The sequence below is a fragment of the Sturnira hondurensis genome, unplaced genomic scaffold, assembly GCF_014824575.4.
Source record: "Sturnira hondurensis isolate 20B ecotype Veracruz unplaced genomic scaffold, ASM1482457v3 Scaffold0007401, whole genome shotgun sequence".
NCBI classification, from domain to species: domain Eukaryota; kingdom Metazoa; phylum Chordata; class Mammalia; order Chiroptera; family Phyllostomidae; genus Sturnira; species Sturnira hondurensis.
This window is the reverse complement of record NW_028080032.1, coordinates 6,385,003-6,410,766: the sequence shown is the minus strand read 5'-3', so window position 1 is coordinate 6,410,766 and position 25,764 is coordinate 6,385,003. Positions and strand designations below refer to the sequence as shown.

Genomic DNA, 25,764 nt, shown 5'->3' with positions numbered 1-25,764 from the left:
AGACTAAGAACTGGAGATCATGGCAGTGACACAGCTGATGGTGCTGGGAACTGCGGGAAGCCTGCCAGCTGAGCACGGATTACTGGGAAGGACCAGGGAGCTACCTGAGCCACAGTCTTCTATTTCTTTTCCTGAGATCTGGTACCTGGACTGGGCAAAGCGGGGAAGGAAGTACTGTGGGTGCTTTAAGAGACTTTGGGATTTTAATGAAGATATTAAGTCATTACTTTAAGTCTGTATAACTTGAATAAATAGTTCCTTTCCTTTTCACCAAACCTTGCCATCAAGAGCCATATTCCCGGGCAACAGGCAAGGTGAACCTAGTACAGAGGGACCCCAGGAAAGGGGAGGGTCCGTTCTGTAATAATGGGGGTAGCTCTACAACACAGGAATGGGGATAATGTAAATGTCCACAAATAGTACAAAGATGACACTGAGTAGGGAACTGTGTGGTCCAGGGGATCGACGAACCCTGTCAGACAAACGCTGCTCCCCTCATTGAGACAGCAGTGTGCTTCCTCATTAGAAGCTATGGTACCACAGACAGTTATCACCACATTGACAATACAAACCATTTTAAAAACTGCAGTAACAACAACCTCCAAGCGCAAGGTTTCTTTAAAAGGCCACTACCTAAATAGTTTAATAATGTCATCTAGAAGACTTTTCCATCTTTTTCCATAGTCTGAAATAAGCTAAAGAACAAGGAAATTACCTGTGCTTCAAAGATTAATGAACTCATAACTCAGCTCTGTTTGGAGGCTTCTTAAGGGCATTAATAACCTTTCCAATCTCTTATATGGTCGTCTATCTAGTACAGCACTTTGGGGATCAACTGCAATCTCTTTTTCTCTAGGAAATAATTTCTTCTAGAGCCGAAAACAGCACACTCTTTCTGTAAGAGGCCACATAGTAAATATCTTAGGTTTTGTGGGCCATAACGATTCTGTCACAACTGCTCAGCTCTGCCACTGTAGTGCAGAAGAGCCTTAGATAACATGTAAACCAGTGAGCACAACTGTATTCCAGTAAAACTTTATTTATCAGAACAGGTGTTGGGTCAGATTTGGCTTGCAGGATGTAGCTTGTCAACTCTTGCTGTAGACTTTCAAATTGATTATCATAAAGTCACAGTTAATATTCCCTTATTTTTATTTATTGATCTGAGAGAGAAAGGAAGGAAGAAGAATTAGAGAGAGAGAGAGACATTGATTTGTTTTTCCACTTATTTATGCATTCCCTGGTTGATTCTTATATGTGCCCTGACCGGGGATCAAACCCTCTCAACCTTGGCATGGGGCTAATATCCTCTTGTATATTTTTCTTGTATCTCCTTTCACATTGTCAGTGTGTATCTGCACTTTCTAATTTTTTCCTTAATCAGGTCCCTCAAACATCAATTTCATCAGTCTTTTCAAAGAAATATCTTATCTTTCTGAGTTCCACTTAAACATGACAAATTGGCCACAAATATAATTTCCTTTAACTCCTAAAAACACAGAAGGCATGTGACACAAATCTGCAAGGACAAAAGAGAACATGGGAAATAAATGAGATTAACACACTTCTGAAATATTTAAAGCATTTGCATGAGCTATAACCCATAAGGGAGAGGGAAGAAATAGACAACCTGGGCGCTTACAGGAGAGGGGAGAAATGAGCTGACTGACTAACAGAAGCTCAGAAAGGTTCCATGCCCGGAGGCATAAGACAGAATGACAGCAAGAGGCAGGTTCTAACTCCACAAACCAATCAGACATCCCGCTGCCTAATGCTATCCTCATCCTTCAACATACAACAATGTACTGTTTGACGAATATAAACCAGAAAGACATTGGACCCAGGAATACTATGTGGGGTTAAAGGCGAACATGATTTGTGGGATCCTCATCTGCTTCCGGAATGCCAGGTCCAGGTCACAGAAACCAGGCTTGTCCCACAGGAGGAGACCAGAAGATTCTTTTCTACAGGAATTGTGGTCGGCTCCAGAGACAGTATGCTGACATCTAGACCCCACAGGACAAGACAGCTTTCCACCTGGTTTATCGAGTGGCAACTGCTACCAGTGCACAAAGGTCACTCACATACAATGACCTTACAATCATATTTTTCTATTGCTTCACAAACCTGGGACAAAGGAAGGCTCCAAAAATATGAGCCAGAGAAAAATAGGAAATAGGGGCAATGTGGTGTGAAGAAAACATGTTAAAAATAAAAAAGAAACCTGTATCTTCTGAGAAATAAAAATATTTTGAGCCTTGGAGAAAATAAATACCATTTTAAAAAGCCCTAGTCAGTAAATAAAAGCAACAACAAAGAGCAAAAGATCTTAGAAACTAAAAACAAGATAGAAAAAAAATCAAAAGAAGGGTTGAAAGTAAAAAATACCTCCAAAAATAACAAAAAGACAAATATGGATAAGAGATAGTAACTTTTTAAAAGTCAGAATGAAACAAAAAATATATAGTAATTAATCAAAGAAATAAGATTTCCAGGAAATAAAGGACACATTTACAAATTAGAAAGACCCACCAAGTATTTCATGAGTTGATAAAAGAGGTTCAGCTATCTTAAAAACTCAGTAAAACAAGTGTATTAAGGAAGACCTTAAATTAGCAATTTAAAGACAAAGGGAAATAGAACATGAGTTGACACAATTTGGAGAGAAGTAAATGGAAGCAGCCCTGGCTGGTGTGGCTCAGTGGACTGAGCACCGGCCTGTGACCTGAATCCAGGCGCCAGTCCGGGCACATGCCTGGCTTGCAGGCCAGGTTCCCAGTGCGGGGCGTGCCAGAGGCAATCAACGGATGTTTCTCTTACACAGCAATCTTTCCCCCTCCCTTCTCCTCTCCCCAAAAATAATTACATAAAATCTTTTTTAAGGGAAAAAAGAAAAATGAAAGTTATAATGAAAAATGAAAGAGCACAAGAAAAAACACATTAGAGAAAGTGATAGCTGAGAAAGAAGGCAAAGGAGATCCAAAATACGCATAATTGGAACACTCAAATAGGAAAACTGAAAGAACAGGCTGGAACAAAAAATAAAGTTATAATTCAAAACAACTTTTCTCAAATAACAGAAGCCTCGACACTAAATGTTAAAAATGCCACAAAAACCTAACCCAGAATGGTCAGCATCAAAACATATCTCAGTACAGTGACTGAATATCAAAGATAAATAAAGAATCTATAAGACAGACAAAAGGTCAGGATACTGATAAGGAACAAAAAAGACTGGCCTAATTTGATTCCTTCGCAGCCACATTCAATATCAGAAAATGGGAGAGCAGCAACTACAACCTTCAAGCCTACAGACTACGGTTACTCTTGGATAGGAATTTATTCCCATGAGCCAGCTCTTCTCTTGGAAACTCCTACAGCGTTACTCCCCTAACTTCAGTGAACGTGTGAACCACATAGGAAATGTATGAAAGTGCAGAATCTGATTCAGCAGGTCTAGAATGGGGCAGAGAGTCTGCATTTCTAATAAGCTTGAATGAACATTCACAAAATCTCAACCATAAAAAAACGCTTCAGCCTTGGCTGGTGTGGCTCAGTGGATTGAGTGCCTGCCTGGGAACCCCAAAGGGTGAACAGTTTGATTCTCAGTCAGGACACACGCCTGGGTGCAGCCCAGGTTCCTGGGAGGAGGTGCATGTACACAGGAGTGTTTCTCTCCGTCTCTTTCTTCCTCCCTTCCCCTCTCTCTAAAAATAAATGAATAAAATTTTTTTTAAAAGTAGGTTGCAGAATGATATTTAGAATATAATCTCACTTATGTTTAAAAAAGCAAAAGTAAAGAAAGTGTCTATTATAGTGGAAATGCCTAGCAGGAAGAACACCAACCTATCATTAGTGGTTCTTGGGTTTTATAGTTTGGAGTGGGGTCACAGAGGGCTTTGGCTTTTCACTTTAACGTTTCTATTTAATTGTGAGGTTTCTGGCCATTAATATTTTTAACAGTTAAAAAAATAAACAATAATATAAACCTCAAAGGGCCAGTAAAATAGGAAGATATTCTATCTCACTAGTATTTAAGGAAATGTGAATGTACCAGTGTTCAGACAGCGAACAAAGTTTTCACCCATACAGGTAAATGCCCAGCATAAATGTGCTGGGCGGTTTTTCTTGCCAACAGATTACCATCATCAGTAAAAGGCACAGCTGCAGGTGTTAAAAAGCCCCGAAGTGTTAATGCTCCTCACTATTCATTTCAAAAGACAGCCATCATTTCCTAGATAATGGAGGGGGAAGTCCCAAAAAGGTAAGAGTCTATGGCATGGAAATTTTGATGACTGTGATTAAGGACCCAGGACTTCGCCACTGGATACAACCTAACAAATCTATAAAGTCAGAAGCACTTTGTAACAAGAGGCTGAAACACTTGGATGCTGAGACCCAAGCAAACCAGGCTGTGGCCCCCACACAGATCCAGCCCTCTTGCAGGCTTGTGTCTCAGCGGCAGACTGCCGCAGACTTCATGCTGACTGGCTGTTCTCATCTCCCACTCAAAGAAGCAGTTTGGAATCTGACACCACAGGAATTTCAACAACTCAGCTTGACTCTAATTAGTCTAATTTATAATAGCTTGACCAAATAACAGCAATATTGGGCAAGACAACCAAAAATGAAGTTTTCATCTTCAAGACTAGGAATTTTAAAAAGAAGCCACACATATAGAGAAAAATTTGATTATTCAAAAATTCCAATACAATTGATTATACTGCACACTTGCTGCATTAATACCCATGCTGGGGTCTGTATGTGCATGTGTTAGCTTTATAGTGGTCTGTAACTAGAACACACAGTATCCACTGTCCACAGTAAAATGCTGTGGTTCTAGAATACAGTGTGTCATTGTGTAAGTTGATCAAATTAGTGATTTTCATAAAAGTAAAATTTTAAATAAAATTTTACATAAAAGTAAATTTATGTAAAATTTAAATTTACTTTTACATAAAAGTAAATTTACATAAATTTTACATAAAAGTAAAATTTATCTTTAAAGCCTACCAAATAAAAATCAGGTAAAATTGAGAAGTCTTGGGGCTGCGATGCTATCTGAAGGTGCCACCGTATCAGTTTTCACATGTGTTTGGCGCAGTGACAGGTACAAAGAAATAGGAAATCCAGGCATCTGGACTCCCTTTTTGGGCAGCGCTCTCCTGGCCCCCAGGGATATGGTCACACAGACTGACCTGCCAAGGAGGTGGCACGAGGCAAAAGAAGATTCCCCCACTTCAGTGAGCGATTTCCAGCACTTTCACTCGAGCCTCATTAAAGGCTCTGTTGTAGTGAACTTAAAGCAGCTACTGGGCTCTCTCATTCTCAGTCACTGCGTACACAGTGTGTACCAGATGCAATGCTAGTAACTTCACATATTTTATTTCGTTTAATCCTCACGACCACCCTAAGACAAGTGCTGATATGTTTACTTCCATTTTAAAGATGAGTCAACTGATGCCCAGTTTAATTCCCACTGGGTCTGAGTCACATGAGCACCCAGACCCAAACTCTGAACCACCCCGCCCCCCCACCGGCATGCCAGCTGAGGCTTTAAAAAACATACAGTATACGGGACTCAGCTTAACTGCCATTAAGACATTTTAAAACTAGTAACTTCTGTTTCATCATCTCTATTTCCATTATAACCAGAGTACCCACATCCATTCAAGCAGGTAGAGACAACCCCCCCCCCCAGATGAAGGACATGCATCCCATACAGAACCTGGGACAGCAGCGATGGGGCAGTGGGAGTGCTGATGGAGTGGGTACCTTTTCTGCGATGCCGTTTTCTGTTGTGTAGATTGCCATGAGCTCCGTGTCTTCATTGTCCTGTTCACCACTGGATGTGGCACCTCCATTCATCACCACCTGAAGAGAAATACTCCATTCAGAAGCTGTTTCATGATACATCTCTTTGCTGCATAGAAGCATCCCCCCACCCCAAAGTCTTCTGTAATTCTCATAAGAATCAAAATCTGTGCATTTTTTACCCATCGAATTAGGCAAGTTGGAGTGATCTTAAATGAAACTCCCAACAAGTGTGTGCTGCATCAGTGACCACGCGTGTGTTTTTGATAGAGAGAAACATACCACATGTCCCATAGAGTGAGGCTGCATGAGACTAGGAATGAAACATCCAAAAAAACTACAAGGAGTGGGACCCCAGCGCCCTCCAGGGCAAGGGAGGCTTGGTTGAGGGGCTAAAGCTGCCAGTGGCTGAGGGGCCCAAGCTGCCCATTGGCTTAGGGGCCACACTGTCTGAGCTGGTGAAAGGCACAGTAACCTGCCTTGGGTAAGATCCCTTTCCAAGTAAAGAGAATGGCTTCTACTGTGCCATCCCTGCAGGAGGAAATGTGCTACCTCGCACAGCCCTCGCACACTATGTTCTCCCAATGTAGTAAAGACCCCCTCTTTCAGGCCTGCCCTGGTGAGCCGCGACACAGTGGCCTTAGTCCTGGCTGCCTGTCTTGACAAATAATACCGAAAATAATTGTACATATGAATAACAGCACAACTACATTTTTAAACACAGAAAAAAAGACAAAGTATAAAAACGTTTAAACTCTGGTATTATAAACTATAATAAAGAGAAGTGAAAGATGAGGATAGCGTAAGAGAAAATACAGTGCAACATATAAAGAATCAGCATCAAAATTTCCTAAAGAATACCTGCAAAATGTATCCTTAAAAAACCTATTTTGCTACAGTTCGCAGGTGAAAAAAATATTAGAAAAATCTAAAAAGTTACATGGGGAAAAAAAAGAACCCCTGCAAACCCATAATACAAGCAATCCAAAGGAAATGGGCACAGGGTAGTAGCACACAAGTTTACAGAAAAAAAATAAAGTTATCCAACAAAACACACAAAATGCTGTTCAACCTTATTTAAAATTATGGAAATGACAATTAAAATAAATTTTCACTTTTTAAAAATAAATTAGGGGAAATTTTAAAGGGGTACCTGGTATTGACCAGGACATGAGAGAAGAGTTACTCTTGTTATTAGAAAGATTACGTTCTTGGTGGAATGGCCTTTGTGCAGAGTAACTTAGCACTGGAATTGATTTAAAAGAGGCATTTCTAGGACCAGCAACTATACTCATAGAATCCTTTTTTTCAAAAATATCTATGCAAGTGGTATGCATTTTCAAGTTTGACAGCTGCAGCATTACTTAAAATGCTCAAACAGACAGACTTTGTTAAATTATGCTATATCCATTTTGAGAATATTCAACCATTAAAAAAAGAATACAACTGATGTACTGACAGGAAAAGAACTCCAAGAAATACTGTAAAAAAAAGTCACAAAACAGTAAGCATAGAATTATCCCAATTGTGCTAAAAATAAATTAAAATTTTAATAACCTCCCTGTCTAGATGCTTGGTAAAGGAACCAAAAAAGTCACACACCAGTATGAAGGCTGCCCAAGGGGTGGGGAGCAAGGATGGGCCCCTTTCATTTTTCACTCCCAACCATTCTTTTTGGCATTGGGATCTTTTAAAATCAGTTCCATGTTATTTGCATATTGTTTTTTTAAAACAGGTAATAAAAAAGATGTACACCAAAATATTAACAGTGGTTGGGCCATTTTTACCTTCTTTTTCCCATTATATACGTTGGTAATTTTCTCTAATGAGGACAATTAATTTTTACAACAGGGAGAAATTAAAAAGACTAAAGATCCCAGCACTACAGCTTAGATTGAGGAGGTCCAGAGAGATTTAATCCACTTATTTTTGTAGTTGAAGAAATCGGGCCAGAGAAAATTTTAATTTCTCGTTCAAGGTCACATAGATTACAACCCCCATCTGAAGCTAGTTTTGAAGTGTGCCAAAGATCTCGATTAAGTGGTATATAATTCTTACAGGGCAAATTTTCTTATATCAAACAAAGAGCTTCTTTTAAAACTAACTCTAAGACAAGCTATAGCTTTTTACATAATGCAACTGGGTTTGGGGAGTTTGTTGGCCTGAAAAAACAAGCTGCCAGCAGGACACACGTTCCTGGCCAAGTTCAAGTTCACAATATGAAAATCTAACTATTAGAATCATTCTCCAAGTCATATCACAGCAGCACTCAACCCACTGAGAAGCCAACAGGTACATACACTCAGGATGAACTGTCTTAAAACAACAATGCTTAGTTACTAGATGTCAGAGAAACCAAGATCTGATTTAACACCTATCCTAGCTAAAACTAATACCTTTCACCCACATTCATCTCCAGCTGCCACGGGGAGCCTCATGAGAATAGGGTTACCTTCTGGGATGATGAAAATATTTTGGAACTAGACAGAGGTGATGGGTGCACAACACTGTGAATGTGTTCAAAGTCTCTGAATTGTTCACTTTTAAATTGTCAGTTTTGTGTAAGTTTCACCTGAAAACCCATTTTTTAATCTGTATATGTGGGTCCAAGAGGAGACTCTGGCAACTCTCTCTCCTCCCCCGACTTCCATTCATACACACAATTAAATACTATAAAATGCAGATACTCCCCAGGCTAGGAAAGGCTCGCACACTCACCCAACCAACCCAGTCTGAGCACCCGCTGGGCCCAGGGAATGAGGATGCAATTCTGCCACACAACCCCTCCCTGTGCCACCCAGGGTGCGGCCGGGTTAATGATACCCGCCGACTGGATTGAGGACGCAACAGAGCGCCAGGGAGTAAGGCAAATTTTACTACTATTTTTTCCTTTGGCTTATTAAATTAGCTATTTTGATGGCCTATTTTTTAAAAAACATAGAATTTAATTTTAAAAATCTGTTAAAATCAGTTTTTTAGAAAAGATGTTGACTTTTTAAAAAAAGTATAAAAAGTGTTCCTGATACTATCAAAGCTTCACATTTTTGAACCTCTAAATATTATTCCAACTGGGAAATAAAACATGTCTTAGAAAGCTTTTTAAACTTAATAAAAATGGACTTTCTTTTGTGTCATTAACAGCATCATAGAAAACAGAGAAATCTTGACATCTTTCATCTTAGGAAACTGATCAAGTTTTTATTAAAAATATATTATTTAAAAATCCTTTGGGAACAAACAATATGTCCTTTCTCCCCTTCAAAATTGCTTGAAACCAAACTCATGGCTTTATACTTCCCCCTTAAACTAATATTGTACAATCACACCATCAGTTATGAAATCAGGTTTTCTCTGTCTGAATGTGTCCAGTTGATTTGTCTCCAAAACACAGGGCTGTTACCTTTGATACAGGAATGTGTCTATTGCTCAATAAATGTAGTACCTTTGCATTATACTTATTGCTTTATTCTAAGCCAAGACAATAATGCTTCAAGTATGTGCTTCTGAACAGTAATCCTAAAATGATCAAATGTACAGGAAACAGGGGGACAGGAGCAACAGTGAAGGAGTGTCATGCTGAATGTCAGTATCACAGCAATGCCAATTTAACTGACAGTGGAATAAGCATGTGTTACTCAAACAGAAGTTAAAATGAACCCATGGCTGTGGCTGCCTGTAAGGTGAAGGGCACAAGTACCTGGGAAACCCCATGCCTCTGATCAGAGGGTTCAGAACTCAATTATCATCTATTTAGGATCTGGTGTAACTCACCAACCACTGTCATATGTCTGGTAGCTAAGTGAACCATTTTATACCAAAACAATGATTTTCAGAGTAGTAATAACATTCCTCAAATTGACTGTTTTCTATTCTTTAAAGAAATGGTTTGCCCTGGCTGATGTGGCTCAGTGGATTGAGCACCTGCCTGAGAACCAAATTAGGGCACAGGTCCCCAGTATGGGGCCTGCAAGAGGCAACCACACATTGATGCTTCTCTCCCTCTCTTTCTCCATTCCTTCCCCTCTGTCTAAAAATAAATTTAAAAAAATCTAAACGGAAAAAAAAAAAGCTACGACAGAAAACTTTCCATCTACTAAATTGGCCAAGACCCCAGTCCAATTACGTTTCACTGGCAAGCCTATAGGATAGGAAAATGGGCACTCACATGTTGCTGATGGGAATGAAATGATCTCAACAGAGGTGATGATCTCACTTGGTGATGCCCCTCCACTTAACAAGGCACACCCTCTGGCCCAACAGTCCCATTCCTAGAAACTTATGCTTTTCTTACATCTGAGTGAAAAGACCTATGTGAAAGGTTATTCACTGCTATTTGCTGTTGCAAAATATTAGAAACAATCTAGATATCTACCAAGTGGGAATATTTAAATCAATTATGATACAGTCATACCACAGATACTTTGCAGTATACATAGGTCTGTCCATAAGTATCCAGCCACATAATATGAAAAATAGAGACATTTACTAAAGAAGATACAAGAGACAAGAAACACTGCACACAGGAGAATGATGCATTAGTCCCCTTCAAAGTGTGTGCCTTGGGACCTCACACAGGTCTTCCAATCACCATCAGCTACCCTGATGTATTTTCCTGAATTTCATCAATGGTCTGATACCCTTTCCTAATATATCAAAGGTGATTTTAGTTGTGGGGAAAGCTAGAAGTCACAGGGTGCCAAATCTGGGCTGTGGGCGAACTGAGTCACCTGGGTGATTTGATGTTTTGCCAAAAAGCTCTGTACAAGACATGATGATGCATGAGCAAGCAAGTTGTCATGACAAAGCTGCCAATCACCAGTTGCCCATAGCTGTGGCCATTTTCGTAGTAGTACATCTCTTAATGAGGGAAGAATGTTGAGGTAGTACTACTCCTTACTACTTGTTTGGTCTGGAGGGGCATACTCATGATGGACCACACCTTCCAATCAAAAAAAACATGGTTAACGTGATCTTAATCTTGCTGAGATTTTGCAGCACCTTCTGCAGACACGGAGTACCAGGTGTCTTCCATTGCGATGACTGGGCCTTTGTTTCCAGATCATAGGCGTAGACCCATCATTCATCTCCAGATATAATAACCTTCTTGAGGAAATCTGATTCATAGGTAGCAGTTTGAATCAAGTCATTAGCAACTGCAGCACAATGTCCCTTCTGCTCTGATAGAAGAAGCTATGAAATGAATTTTGCCATGACACATATCGTGACAAGATCCTGAGTCAAAATCTCGGACACAGTAGTTTTTGGAATCCCTAGATCAGTGTCTAGTTCTTGCACTGTTAGTCTCTGAGCTTTGCTGATTGCAGCCTGTGCACGTTCAACATTCTCAGGCATTCTGCTTCTTGCAGGCCTTCCAGAACATGGATCACTTTCTCGATCACCTTTGAAGCATTTGTGCCACACTTTTTTATTTGCATTGCATTCATTGCACTGTCCCTGAAAGCCTTCTGAATCATGCGAATGGTTTCTGCACAGGAATGTTCAAGCTTAATGCAAAATTGGATGCAGATTTGTCACTCTACTTGCTCAGGCATTTTGAATGCAATGGCCACACAGTACACATGCTCACTCAATAGCTTCTACCCCCACCAACTGACTAGTCCAGTGAATTCGTCACTGCCCACCCATGCGCATTCCAGTCCACTCTCCTTTGCTACCAGGTTACATAGACGTTACACAAACCAATGTTACACAAAAGGTTCTTGTTATATTAACAACGGCTGAACTTTTTCCAGACAGACCTCGTTTAGGTGTGGCATCAATACATGGTCTCCCCGCCTCACAAGACTGAGGACTGGCCAGACAGACCCCTGGCCAGACAGACCCCCGGCCAGAGGAAGGTCTATTGTTTTGGAAATGGATTGTAACTTCCTCCTTACCACCTTTTGGGAGTGGCTTCCGGTCCTGACTTCTTCTTGACCTCTATACAATGAGGTACTGTAGTTTAGAGTCCCACACAGGACACGTGCCTCCTTTGTCTGGGATCCCTTAAAACAAGTCTCGGACACCATGGGGCACAGTCTCTCTTGCACCAAGCTGATGCCATCTTGGTGCCCTCCGGTGTGATGTGGGTAATAAACGGCGTGTCCACATCTGCCAGTCCCCGGGGTGGTTTTCCCCCGGAAAATCACTAACACTTAAGCAGCTCCCCAGTTTGGAGCCCCTGCATCGCAACAGGGCACTCTCTGTATTTTGATAGGGAATGTACAGAACGTCATCCATTATACTGGGGTAGGCAAAAGTAGAATTACAGTTGTTCATATGTAAAATAATACAATAACATGTAATATAAGAATAAACTATTTTGCATACTCACAACTGCAAACCGACCTTTGCCCCACTCTGTATATTAGCAAGTGAAGCCGAGCTACAGTCATTTAGATACACACACACGTGTGTACAGAAGGAGAAGAGAACGTGTTGTATTTGCATACAGAGTCTCAAGCCATTTCTGAAAAGTGGTGTATGGGGAGAACTGATGTGTACAAGGCCGGGTGAGGGACTTTTCACTCTATACCTTTTGTATTCTTAAATTTTGAATCGTACTGATGTATTACCTAGTGTTTAAAAAAATAAATAAAAATATAAAACTAGAACTCCCTTCGAGGAACAATTAACAAAATTATGAGACATCGTCTAAGTGAAATACCAGGCTGCTGTTAAGGAGGATGAGGAAAACGCATTCGAACCTTCTGGGAAAAGGTCCAGGATGCCCTGTCAAATGCGATGAAGCAGGTCACAGAACAGTCTGCAGAAGTACCAGCCCATTTAAGCAAACACACGCAACACCTGGAGAAGTGTGCTTTCCGCCTCACAGCCACGCATGGCGTGGAACCATTTTCCCGACCCTCACACCGCTGTATCAAGGGTGACAGCGAGACCCCTTTCTTTTGGATCTCTTCCTTTTCTGGTTTTTATGAACACAACCACAAGGAAGTTCCCTCAAGGAGAGGGGATGAAGAAAAAGATTCTCTCCCACTTCAATGGGACTTCTGATGTTTTGGTCAAAAAGTTTGTCAAAGCAACTTCACACTTAGCTAAACTAACCATTAGTTTCTACTTATTCTCTTATTTATTGCACATTTCCTACATGCCAGGTACCACATTCATAACTTTACATATATTTCTCCATTTAATCCCTGTAAGAAGCCTGAGACACATGCTATGTTTAGTCCCTTTTTACAGATGTGGAAAACTAATGGCCAGAAAAAATTAAGTACTCCAGACCTCACTGCTCTTTCCTCCAGAATCCTGAGGCTTAAAAAAAATATCTAGATAATTACTCTCCATATGGTCGTGTCCCTGGCACCGCCCCCCACCACCTTGGCTCACATACTTGTTAGTCCTGGAAGAAACCTATCAGAGGAGTCACACAGGCCTGTTTCCCAAAGCCTGACACATCTGTACGAAAATCAATGGCATTAGTTTCTTTTCAGATTCCTACCTGCCGTTCTGTATACTGTTCTCTAGTTCAAGGGGCATGGTGAAGACCCAGGACTGAGAAGTGGAACAAATACTGATTAGTTGCCTACTGTGTACATGATCTGTGGTTGACACGTATGATCTCATTTACTTCTTAAACATCCTGCAACTCCAAGCATGAGCAAGTGCACAGGTTCACACAGGTATGGAGGAGCTGTAAATTGAGACTGGCACTGAAAGCCCTAAAGCTAAGCCCTCAACATGAAGTTGCTCTGCATAGACAGAGCCCGGGGCTGTGGGTAATGACATTCACAGCTCTGTCAAGGCTGGCATTGCTATAGGCTTTCCCTCAAACTGCTATGTGACCCAGGGATTTTCTCTGCAATTCCAATTTCTAATAGTTCTGTGGCACTTCTGATTACCAGTAGAGCTCAACAGGATAAATGGGGAGGAGGGTAGGGAAGATACTCACAAAGGACAGAATATAAAAGGCCAAGAAACATAGGAATGGAAGTGCTCTGCCTCATTAAAATGCAAAACTAACGCAATTAGATACCAGTCTTTCTCTACTAAATTGCTGCTTTTTACGTCTAATACCTAGTACTGGTGGGGAAGGTCCTCTCTCCAGAGCTGCTGGGAATATAAACTATTGCAATAAGATTACATTACACTAGGTTATTGTTTATTACATTAGAAATAAACAATATGAATTAGAAACAACCCACAGTCCCAATGAAAGCTGTGGGCGGAAAGGGGATTCTACAGAAAGTAACCTCTTGACGTGATAGGGTCGCAAATCCGTAACTAGTCTGGTCATGGTGGCAGTCACACCTTGCGCTCGGTGACTTTCTTAGTAAAGGTTCATCTTTGCCTCCAGCAAGCCCTGTCCGTTGTTTCTGTGCATCTAGGTTAGCACACCTTTGAAATACTTCTTTGCAGAGCCTTCCAAAGTTCACCTTCAAAGAACACCATTTGTTTCATCTCTTGAAAGAAATACACCGGAATAGAGGAATGTTATTTTTCTGGCTGACAGGATTTTAAATTATTTGGATTTTCCCCTCATTTTAGCATTCTGTTTCCTAAATTTCCTGGAGTAAACTTATTTCTTTTGTAAATTAAGTTATGCCAATAATAAGACAATGAAAGGAAAGATATATATTGAATATTAAAAAGATATAGTGAAAGAACACATCAATTTTCTTGCTATTTCCATTTTACTCTGACAACACTCATGTACCATGAAGGGAGGGAGAAATACGGTAGCTTTAAAACATGTAAAATTAAAAGAGGCAGCAGAAACCACAGGGTTTCTACCACAGAACCTCCCGTAGCCTACCTTTCTGCTACACTACTTCATCAAATCCCAACAGGAAATTAGCTATTCCGCCCAGAGGTTATGTTTCCATTATAAGAAACCTATCTAAAATATCTTTCCTTTAGAGGAAAGATATTAAAGGTCAGGAGCCAGCCTACCTAGCTTAGGTAAACACAGGTTAGGAATGAATGGATAATTCAGAGGTAAGAGTTTCAGCAGGTATCTGCACTTAGAAGAGGAAGACTTACCGAGTCTAGGAATGCAAAAGACACAGGCAGAAATGACAATCCAGGGTTGTAAAGGAATGAGGCTGGGAGCCAGGGAGATCATCTAGAGGCTGCCACAATGATCTAGACAAGAAATGAGCTTGGGCAACCACTTCTGTTGTGTTCTCGTCATGTCTGGTACAGTTTGGAGCACGAAACAAGCACTGAATACAAGCAGAATGAATCAGATGTCTTTGAAGACCCTTTGCAGGACCAAGGGTCTGACTCTGGCTAAGAGATTATCAGCTGAAATGTGGATCAACGTTGTAAACCTGCTCTGGGAAGTGACTGCAGCAGCTCTGTCATCTATGATCATTCATATCAAGTGCCCTGTTAGATGGGCATCTTGTATTACCACCATTCGCATTTCAGTTAAAGCTATCAAAACTCACCCTGGCTGCTGTGGCTCAGTGGTTGAGTGCCGGCCTGCGAATCAAAGGGTCATCAGTTCGATTCCCAGTCAGGACACATGTCTGGGTTACAGGCCAGATCCCCAGTAGGGGGCGCCTGAGAGGCAACCACACATTGATGTTTCTCTCCCTCTCCTTCTCCTCCCTTCCCCTCTCTAAACATAAATCAATAAACAATTTTAAAAACTATTCAAACTCTATTCAAATTAAAAGTAAGCGGCAATATAAGCAACTATGAGTAACTGCAAAATTAGTGCAGAAAAATTACTTTTTAAGGTCAAAAACTCTAGAAAGATGAGGTGAGGAAAGAAACCTCTTACTATGCATAAAAATCTTCATTTTATCCCCATCTTTTCAATGTTTTTATTTGAAGACACACATCAGCATATTTCTTTTCTAAAAAAAAATTTCTCAACTTAAACATTTTAAAAGAAATGCTATTCACCTTGGCTGTTTGGTTCTGACTATCAAGAGCATCCCCTGCCCTAAATCATGACCATTATGCAGGAGATTCAAGCTCTCATCTCACAGAAAAAAGGGAAATAAACCAATTCTCTGGACAGGCTCCAGGACACATACTCATCCTCAGACCCTGCTCAGAATCACACACTGTTGATCCCAAGATCTAATTATTCTTAGAGAGAACATTTTCCAAGAAAACTATTATCATCCACCTGAGACTTCTGATTTTAAGATCTAATAACTCTGAATACTCTATTTACGAATGTGCAAGAAGGAACTCCACAGAACCCAGTATTAAATTAGTTATAAGAATTATGTGTTCTAGGGCTCTCCTTACTTAGTTTTTAAAACAGGGCCATTTGCACCCCCCCCAAAAATGTGTGCCTTGTTTTCACTGCTGGAAATGAGCATGTTCAAGTGTGTCATCTCTGAGTCAGGGGTCTAGAGAAATCAAGGGTACCATATATAGTTTCTTTGCTCACCCCTCCCTGTGTCTGTCATGGTAACTTCTCTTACAATTATGTGAAGGGAAGGGAAAGAAGAAAATGAAAGGAACGGGGCAGAAAGAAGAGGAAGAACAGGAAGGGGAGAAGAAAGGGAAGAGGAAAGAGAAGGGTGTCTGCCTCCCTGGCTGCATTCTTACAAGGACACAGCCCCGAGCTGCTCACCTCCCACTTACCAGCGCGCCCATCAGGCCACTGTCCCTGGGGTCTCAGGTCTCTTCCAGGAGGGCAGCTCCCCCTTCTTGTTGAAACTCTTGGCCACCCCTCCTCCATCCCAGCTCCTTGCAAACCTCTCTCTCTCCCGAGTTAGTGTGTTTATATAGGTGTATATATGCATATATATGTATGCATTTTTTAAAGATATCATCCATTTATTTTTAGAGAGAGGGGAAGAAAAGGAAAAAGAGAGGGAAAGAAACATCAGCACTCAATCCACTGAGCTACACCAGCCAGGGATAGATAGATAGACAGACAGATAGATGAATGTGATTTATTTATATTTTTAGAGAGGAGAAAAGGGAAGGAGAAAGGGAAAAAAATCATTGTGTGGTTGCCTCTCATGTGCCCCCCACTGGGGAACCTGGCCTGCAATCCAGCCATGTACTCTGACTGGGAATCAAACCAATGACCCTTGGGTTCAAAGGCGGCACTCAATCCACTAAGCCACACCAGCCAGGGCTGTTTTCTTCATATATTTTCTTATGTCTGGGCCAGGCTTCTTTTTCTGGCTGTCATTACTTTCTTTTCTTTACAGACTTTCTCACAATCCAGCACCATCTTTTATTAACTACTTAACATTTAACTTTCTTTCTTTTACCTACAATTCAAAAGACAGGGGGCAACTCTTTACTGATGACAGTACAATCCCCCAAACATCAATAGTGACCAAGGGAAGCCCTAAATTTCTCTGGCTTGCTGGATTATAGAAGTAGTCAGCTCTGACAAATTAAATGTGTAAATTTAAGGGAAGAGGAAATTCATTTGCAGTAACTACATAAGGTGAAAGGCAGGGGACCCAACTGTGTCTTCTGATCAATTCCATACCATTCAAGTCAAATATATTCTTTGGATTTTAAATGCTTTATTTTACTTTTCAAATTTCCTAATATGAGCACATATCACTTTTCTAATCAGAGAAAGTGTTTTTTTGTAGACCTAATATATAAGATTTTCCAAAAACTTCCTCAGCAAGAACTAAAAAAAAAAGAAAGAAGAGAAAAGAAAATGTTTTCAGTTATTTCATATGCTTATCTGGTTGTAATTACAGTGACCACATCCTTTATCGCCCAAACCAGGACCCTTGTGAGCATTTAGGGGAGCTGTGTGAGCAAATACACTGGAACAACAGGCATAATCAGGACTGCCTCAGAAACTCAAGCATTAACATGCCAGCATCTATCTGCTTTACAAGCCTCTTTCTAATGGATAAATTAGAGAATTATTTTCTGTGCTAGAAGATAACAACATAAACAGTGTTCAGTTTGATTTCAGCTGATCCTTCTCAGCAATAAAGTGGGGAAATCTGCTTTCCAGCTGAGAAAGACAACAGGGAAGACTCCTCCTCAGGGGCAAAAAGAATCAGTGCTTTCCTGACTAAACGGACAGAAGTATCATGAAAGAGCAGAACCTTTCATTCTATACTCTATCAATTCCTTACTTCCCCACACCAACGTAAAAACAAACCAAATAAGCATCTGTGTTTTGTTGCTGCATTTCTCATTTCCATCATCAGATACCACCACACACCCGGGTGCCCAGTCTCAAGCCCGTATTGACTTCTGTTGCACCTCACCATCCACACCCAACCCAACACCAAATCAGGTCAATCTACCCCTTTACCACTGCTCAAAGCTACCCTGTTCTTCCATTGCCTGGTTTTCCTACTAGATACCCCCCCAAACCCCCGTTTCTTGACCCAGCAGGTCTGCCAAATCCTTGACCCAAATGCGTTTTCATAATCTGGAGATCCAGATCCTACACATCAGCTTCAATTTCCTCCTTACCACACCTGGGGCCCACGCGGCGTCACTATAATCACTCTTGCCAAAACCTCAACCGTGGTCCTCCAGCAGTCACCTGGCAACAAGACCCAGCCCTGGCTAAATCCAACAGTCCATCTTTATTTCGCACCCAGCTCGCTCTCACTATGCCTTCCTCACTGGCTGCCTGGATGAAGCTTCCCTGGTTCCCCTCCTACCTCGGCTTCCTACACAACCCCTTTGCTGCCCAGCCCAGCCTCCACACCTCGTCTGTGCGGCAGAGGCAAGTCAATACCCAGACATGTACACTGCCATTCGCTTTTCAAAGATGATCTGATTTAAACTTGAACAACTGACTTGCCTCCTCCTCTAGAAAACCTGTGTCAACCTTAAGCCTTCAGTATGACAGAACACCCAGTTTCAAAATTCACTTTACATGAAGAAAGAAAACATCAGTTATAAAGTCAGTAGAACATGTCTGTGTGACTTAATAGGGTAAAAATCAAAATGTGAATGTGAGTCAGGTCAACCAATGTACTTAAAGATGCCACGCTCACGGTTTTCTTTTCTTTCGCAGTAACGCCACAGTGAGGCAAACACCAGGGCCGCTATTGAGGAACCCTAGAACAGGACCCTTGTCAGTAACCTCATTTCCAACATCAAGAAATAAGAGCTTACTTTGAGGTAAGCTCTCTCTAAAGAGGAGTTTTGTTTTTTTCCCCAAACCTACACTTCAGGTTAACTTTATACACATCAAGTCATAATCCTACATGTGGAAGAATCTTAGCACTGAATATAATGAATGTGTGTCATCAGCCTTATCTGACTAATACCACTTGTCCGGGTAAAACTACCTGTCTTGGGCGCTGCTGCCATAACGCAAAACAGGGACGTTTGGGTTCCAAACAGTAAGTCATTCATTCAATCTCCCACCTTGGAATACAAGTCTGAAGTCATGTTACAGGCTATTTCAAAAGAACACATTTTTGGAGATAAAATTAAGCCTTCAGCATCCTCCAGTGTAGAGGAAGCACCGGGCCAGCTTCACAACATTCACAGCAATGCATGCTGCCTTTCTGAGCTTAATCCCATCAGGGGACTCCACGCAGCCCCCAGGGCTCCCAAAGACGGGCTCCCGTGAAAAGCATCTGGTTTTCAAGTTCCTTAATCGGCACTGAAAACATGAGTATTAAAGCTAATCCTATGTTAGAACAATTATAAAGGACACATGGATAACAACAAGGGGCGGGGTAGAAACAGGGGAGGGAGGTGGGCAGGGCTCAGGTGGTGGGGAGGGGTGGGGGGAAAGGGTGATAAACTGTACTTGAACAGCAATAAAAAAATGTAAATAAATACATAAAGTGAATCCTATGTTGATTCAATACAGAAACTACTTTAGAATGAATCAAGAAGAAAGAAAGACAGGGAATGCTGTTACCGGAAGGGTGAAGAAAGCAGGGTGCTTTGCTTCCTCTTCAAATTTGCCTTCGGTTGAGCTCCCAGCCTCCATGGATTTGGACGTGGTGTTCTTCCCAATACCCATCATTAAGAGAAAATCGGTCGTTTGGTCGTGGGATCGGAGTGGCTGGAAGTGAAGGCTTGTTCGAGCAGGGAGCCCAGGATCAGAGTTGGCTCTTCCAGCACCTGGAGCACCTGATTCTCAGGCAGAGATGAGCCCCACAAGCACCATCTCTTAGCACCTAGGAAAAGAGAAAGCAGCCAAATCATCCCAAGCATGCAAACAACACAGGACCCATGGTCATCACATTTTCTGCATGGAAAAGTCAGAGTACAAGTTACACCCAAATTCCAAAATCATGTTGCTTAATTACTTTTTGAGTCCCTACCCCTCCACACTTACAGTCACTCGGTGATTCTGAATAACCCCTGGAAAGGAGGACCACATCCCATCAAAAACATCAGAATACTAGGGATTAAAAACATACGCATTTTTGGCATGTATTATTCTCTGTATCTTATAGCCCAGTGCTATCCAATAAAACTCTGCAGTAATAGAAATGTTCTATACCTGCCTTGCCCAACCTAATTGTCACTTGCCACAGGTTACCAAGCATCTGAGATGTAAAAAAGTGACTTTTAATTGCGTCCAATTTTAATTTCAATCTCAATAGCCACCTGTGGCTAATGGCAACCACACTACACAGTGCGGTTACAGCAAATGTACTATATATGACTGGCTGTGTATTAAGATTCTAAATTCCCTTTCGGTGCCCAATTAAAGGCGGGGAGGACACTCAAAGCACTAAAAAGAAATGAAACCAATCTAGGGTGGAGGGGCCACACAGAATTCCAGGTAGGTGGCCACTCTAATTCCTTTAAAAGGATTAGAATGCCACACAAAAACAGCCAAAACATTCATAAAATAACAACATAAACATAAAAAAGAAATCCAAATGCGCCCCACCCCCAGGCCCCAGCCTCTCCCCCAAAAGAGGAGAAGCGTTTAGAAGGTGAGTGCGGAGGAAGGAGATCAGCACTATTAGATCCAAGACGGACCTGATGTGCTCAGAGGGTCTGGTATCACTTCACAAGGAAAGAGCAATGCTTCAAGCTAAGAGAAAACCTAAACACAGGTCAAAAGCAGGAAATTACTGAAATCTATACCTCCAAGTTTTGATGAAAAAGAAAATTAAAACCTCAATTTTAAACAACATAAGTATGGCTGAGGTAATAAAAAAAGATCCGCCCAATGATTAACAAGCATTTGGTGAATTTGGCTTCAAAAATAAAAGGCACAAAAGATGCCTGCAAGGGTTGGCACTGTACAATAGAACGTGCCTAGGTGTGCCTACATTTTTACGGCAGGGCGGGGGTGGGGGTGGGGCAAAAACAGCACAGCAGGTGGGGGTGAGAACGGACAGAGAACATTCACTGGCACTGTTTAGAATGATGTCAGTTCCTAGAACCAGGTAATTTCCCACTGAGAAGGAATAAAGGCCAAGCTGCCCAGCAAATGCAAAGACAGGCCTACGAGAAGGTTAAAACAGAGAAGCAGGAAACTTCCTCCTGTTCAAGCAGTTCTGCTAAGGATACTTTTCATTCGACATACACTGTGGATAAACCAGGAATATTTGAAATATAAACAAATGAGAGAAAGAATTACACCAAATTTGAGAGTTCAATATTTAGGGCGTAAAAAGGAAAAATAAAATAGTTGGCAGACGTTAAGTTCTGCCTCAACAACAAAGAAGCCAGGGGCACATTCTGGTTTAACGTCCATGCACATCGTACATCCTTGGTCGTATCACATCCCTGTTTAAAGCAGTGGCTCTCAACCAGGGGTGAGTCTCCCTCCAGGGGACATTTAACAGTGTCTGGACATTTAGGGGTGACATTTACTGTTCACAGTAAATAGGATAATTTTATATTCTTAGTTGTTTCCCTGTAAATGGGAATAAACTGATGTACATGCATGTTAAATGGAAAAATGGGTTTTTTTCCACAACAAATAATGCCCTGAAAATGCAGTCTATAATTTGCATTTGCTAGTTAGAAAGAAGGTCAAAGAAGTTGGCTGAAATTTGTGTAAGCAATATTTCATAGTATCAAAATTTGCAAAGCGCATGAAACTAGAAGAAGGAAACCCTTGCCCAGACTCCTTGGCGGTCACCACTGTTCAGTTGTAAGCACTAAGCACTGCCTTCTGTACCACTGAAGAGTCCTTTCTCCATATTTTTATTAGATTTTTGTCTTGTTATTGCCCAAGTTAATAATGTACTTAGACATCAAATATGGCCAGTGAACTTAAAAATGTTATTTCTTTGGGGAGGGAAGTGGTTAAAAAGTATATTCAAAGTACCTAATACTGAAATGGAGAAAAAAATTAATGTAAAAAATAAATACTTTATATTGACAGTAAAATGGAGAGAAGATTTAATGTTTTTAAAAAAACTTTATATTAACTGAATAACCACCATGGAGAGAAATGCTATATTAAATATAAACCCCTTTATTTCCCTCATCCCTAAAAATGGCATCCCAAATGTGCCATGTAGGTCCTCAGCAAAAGATTACATCCCCCAAGGGAGACACGTGCCAGTTTAAGAAGCAGGGACACGCACATCACCAAATAGAGCAAAGCCCATAAAGGAATGAGTCTACAAGTGGATCATTATATTTTTTCCTTCTCTTTTCCGCTGCATGTAGGGGATATGAAGACCCACGTTACTATGCAATTTTCAATATACATAGACTAGAAGTGGGGACTTTCTAATTCAAAGGGGAAGTTATAAACATCACTTACAAAACCCTAAAGGCTCTCTACTTGTAGCCCTAACAGAGATGGTATATGTTTACTTAAAATTAACCATTTTCCTACATTTTTAATTAAAGTGTTTACAACAATTTTTAAAAATCTACATCTTGATCTAGACACTGCCACTCAAAACCTCCCCACATCTGGGGGGGAAAAAATACAGTGTGACAATGAACATACGTAAAAAGATTTGCCTGAAGCAGCCCCGACAGACCTTTACCTTCATAGCCAGGAGCTTGTTTCCCAAAAGATATGTAAGGCAAAAAAGATGGGGCAACACTGCTGGGTTTTCACAAAACCGATTGTCCTGCAAGTCACAGTCAGAGACACCAGCAGGCTCTTTAGCCATCCATCCCCATCGCCTTTCGAACGCCAGCAGAGCTTTCCCACCCGTACTTACGCAGGTTCACTCCAAGGGAATGAGGACTATTTAGCACAGAATACACTTTCCCAGATTCATTTTAACCTCATGTTTGTTTCAGACGTGCACATCCCTCCCCACTGTCCCCATCATCAGGCACAAAGGGTGACAAGTTCCATCCTGACAAGACCACTTTCCACCAAGTAGTTGGCACACTTTTCTCTACCAGATATTTAACCATCACAAGCTCTACTGGGAGAACCCACCCACTTTGCTTTGCCCATCTCTTACTCAGCAGCACCCACAGAGCACCCTGAAAACCCAAATGAGCACAAGGGGGGAGGAGACCCAAGAAAGTGCAGGGCAGCATTTTCTGAGAAGGGCTCGGGCAGACGACTGCAATGCCTGGGAAAGACAGACACCCTTGTTGGGTACAGCAGATGGAAGGGAGAAGGGGAGAAGACAGTGAACAGTGAACAAATCTGGAAGTCCCAAAACGACAGAGCATTCCAAAGCCAAGTACTCAGGAATGATGAAGACAACCTCAAGGGCAGAAACCACCCGCTAACTAGAGATTAGAGTGTTTCATTCAGTCTGAACTTTTGTGTGGGGAAATGCCAAGGCTCAGAGGCAAATACAGCAAAAGATAAAGGAGGGAAGTGGGAGTTGATGGTGCTAGAATTTGTGTTAAAACAAAAGGCAAGATCCCCCAGGGAGACTGACACAGGGGGCAAGTCACTCACAATCCCCCATCACCCTCTTCTCACTCTTTGGAAAAGAAAAATAAGCAAGGTCACTGCTATCTTGGCCCTAATCTTAAGGCAAATGGGAAAGGGGGGGGCTAAGGGATGAAAGGTCAGGTCCACCAAAAATGAAAATATTGAAGACACAAGAATAACAACAGTTTTCCAGCTAAGCACCTATGTGTGCCAAGCACATCTCTTTACTATCATTATGCAAATGGATGATTTTTCCCTAGTAAGCATAGTGTGGCCTGATTTGCACACTAATTACAAAAGTGGAAACTGAGCTTCAGAGAAGTTAAGTAACTTGGCCAAAGGATGCGCAGCTGTAAGCAGTGAAAGACTCACACTTGAATCAGTATTCCTGTCTTAACAATGTTTATACAAACAATACATGAAATTATGCTCAATTTACAGCCAACCTTCCTAGATGAATACAGCCCAGGCCAGCAGGCCCGTGAGCACTGTCTCTGCCTGACCTGCTATGCAGTTAGTTCCTACCCTCCATGTAGTTCTTGAGGGAGCTGCAGGGGGCCAAGTCTGCTAAAGCCCTCCCTCCTCAGACAGAGAGCTCCCAAATCTGTGCGGTCTGGTCATTCCACAGCACAAGCCATCATCTCATCAGCAGTGCGACAGCCTCTTGTCTTTTGCTTGTTCCACCTTAATGGTTCTACCTTGTCCATAATGCTGCCAACACAATCATGCTGTAAAAACATCATGCCCTTGACACTCAAATTCCTAAGTAGGGCTACAGGGTCACTGTATGAAGCTTGGCCCCACTAGGCTATCATTTCTGTCTTTCGGGTTCTGACAGTACTAGGTCCTCTTCTAACCTTCAAGCTCTTGTACATGCAGTCCCTCCCAAATAAGCACCCTTTCCCTTAGGATAACTCCCATCAGTGCTTCCTCTGATCATACCTCATTGCAGTGTCTGGGAAAAACACAGCAAGTCGATGTCTGCTGGCCCAGCCAGACAGCTGCAGAACAACGGGGGGGGGGGGGGGGGGGGGGTGTGGTNGGGGGGGTGTGGGGGGGGGGGTGGTATATATAGCCACAACCTATCTACCCCCAACTCCCAATGCCGAACTTGACACCAGCATTAAAGGCTTCCCAAAATTTGTGGAATGAATAAATGATGCTTAAAAAAATAAAGGTACCTGGGATAATGTAACAGTCATTCTTACTAGATTGGGAAAGAAAATTAGCAGCCAGCATCAACCTTATCTGCAATACAACAGATGCGTCAATGTCAGGAACCAGGTAGGGTGCCGACATTGCTGCTACCATTCCACTGACAGATGAGAGAAGTGTTACAAAGGAAAGAGCAAATTATAATCATATCAGGAGACAGAAAAATCGGAGGGAATCTCTCTGTAAATGGCTAGGTAGAAAACAGATGAGCAAGCCTCCCTCAGTGCTGAGGGAAACACTTCCCAGACGCCAGCAAAAAGCATCTAGATCAGAAGTCATGAGCTGCTGCCACGCCTGGTTTTGTTCAGGCCCCAGCTAAGAATGGCTTTCACGTGCCTGAGGGTTTATAAGCAACAGGGAAGAACAAACGACAGAAGCCACGTGGTCCACAAAACCTAAGATATTTACAGAAAAAGTTAAAAGATAAAGGAATTCTGTTTAAAATGACAATAACAGCTAAAAACATAATACGTTTAACAAAAAAGGTACATGGCCTTTATGAATAGAACTATAAACTATTACTAAGAGCATAAAAGAGGTTTTTATTCAGAGAAACAGGCTATATTCTTTGGTAAGAAACCTATAAATGTATACATTCTCCCATAAACACTAAGTTTAATAAAAGCCAATTCATACCCCAAAAGAGGAGGGAAAAGGTTTGCTAAAATTTCTGTGGAACAGTAAGACACAAATATCTGAAAAAAAAAAACTGAGCTATCAGATAGGGACACTATCATAAAACTATTAAACAGGAAATTTCAGTCAATATAGGCACAAAAATAAAAAGATCAGAAGACCCACAAACTGATGAATATATGATATGGAAGGTACTTCATTCAAATCAAGGACAAAGTATTAATTTTTTCAATACAACAAGCCAAGACAACCAGCTCACTATCTTAAAAGTAATAATACAGCCACTAAATAATTATATAATGTTAGGGTGGGAGGTTCCTTTCTTAGCATATCATTAAAGATGAAAAGACCAGAAGCTAATACATTTT

At 41.4% G+C, this 25,764-nt stretch overlaps 1 protein-coding gene across 4 annotated transcripts in view; it reads right to left on the bottom strand.

Moving 5' to 3' along the window:
- The window catches only part of SLC23A2 (solute carrier family 23 member 2), a 118,942-nt gene that overhangs the window by 46,618 nt on the left and 46,560 nt on the right, over nt 1-25,764 (bottom strand). For 3 of the 4 annotated variants that reach the window (XM_037051698.1, XM_037051697.1, XM_037051699.1), the window contains 2 exons: nt 19,628-19,889; nt 5,776-5,874 (listed from right to left, as the gene is read on the bottom strand). In XM_037051698.1, coding sequence (XP_036907593.1) covers nt 5,776-5,874; nt 19,628-19,735 — 207 coding nt within the window. In that variant the 5' untranslated portion in view covers nt 19,736-19,889. Of the gene's footprint in view, nt 1-5,775; nt 5,875-19,122; nt 19,275-19,627; nt 19,890-25,764 lie in introns of those variants that run through there. The other variant, XM_037051700.1, reaches the window with a different exon arrangement.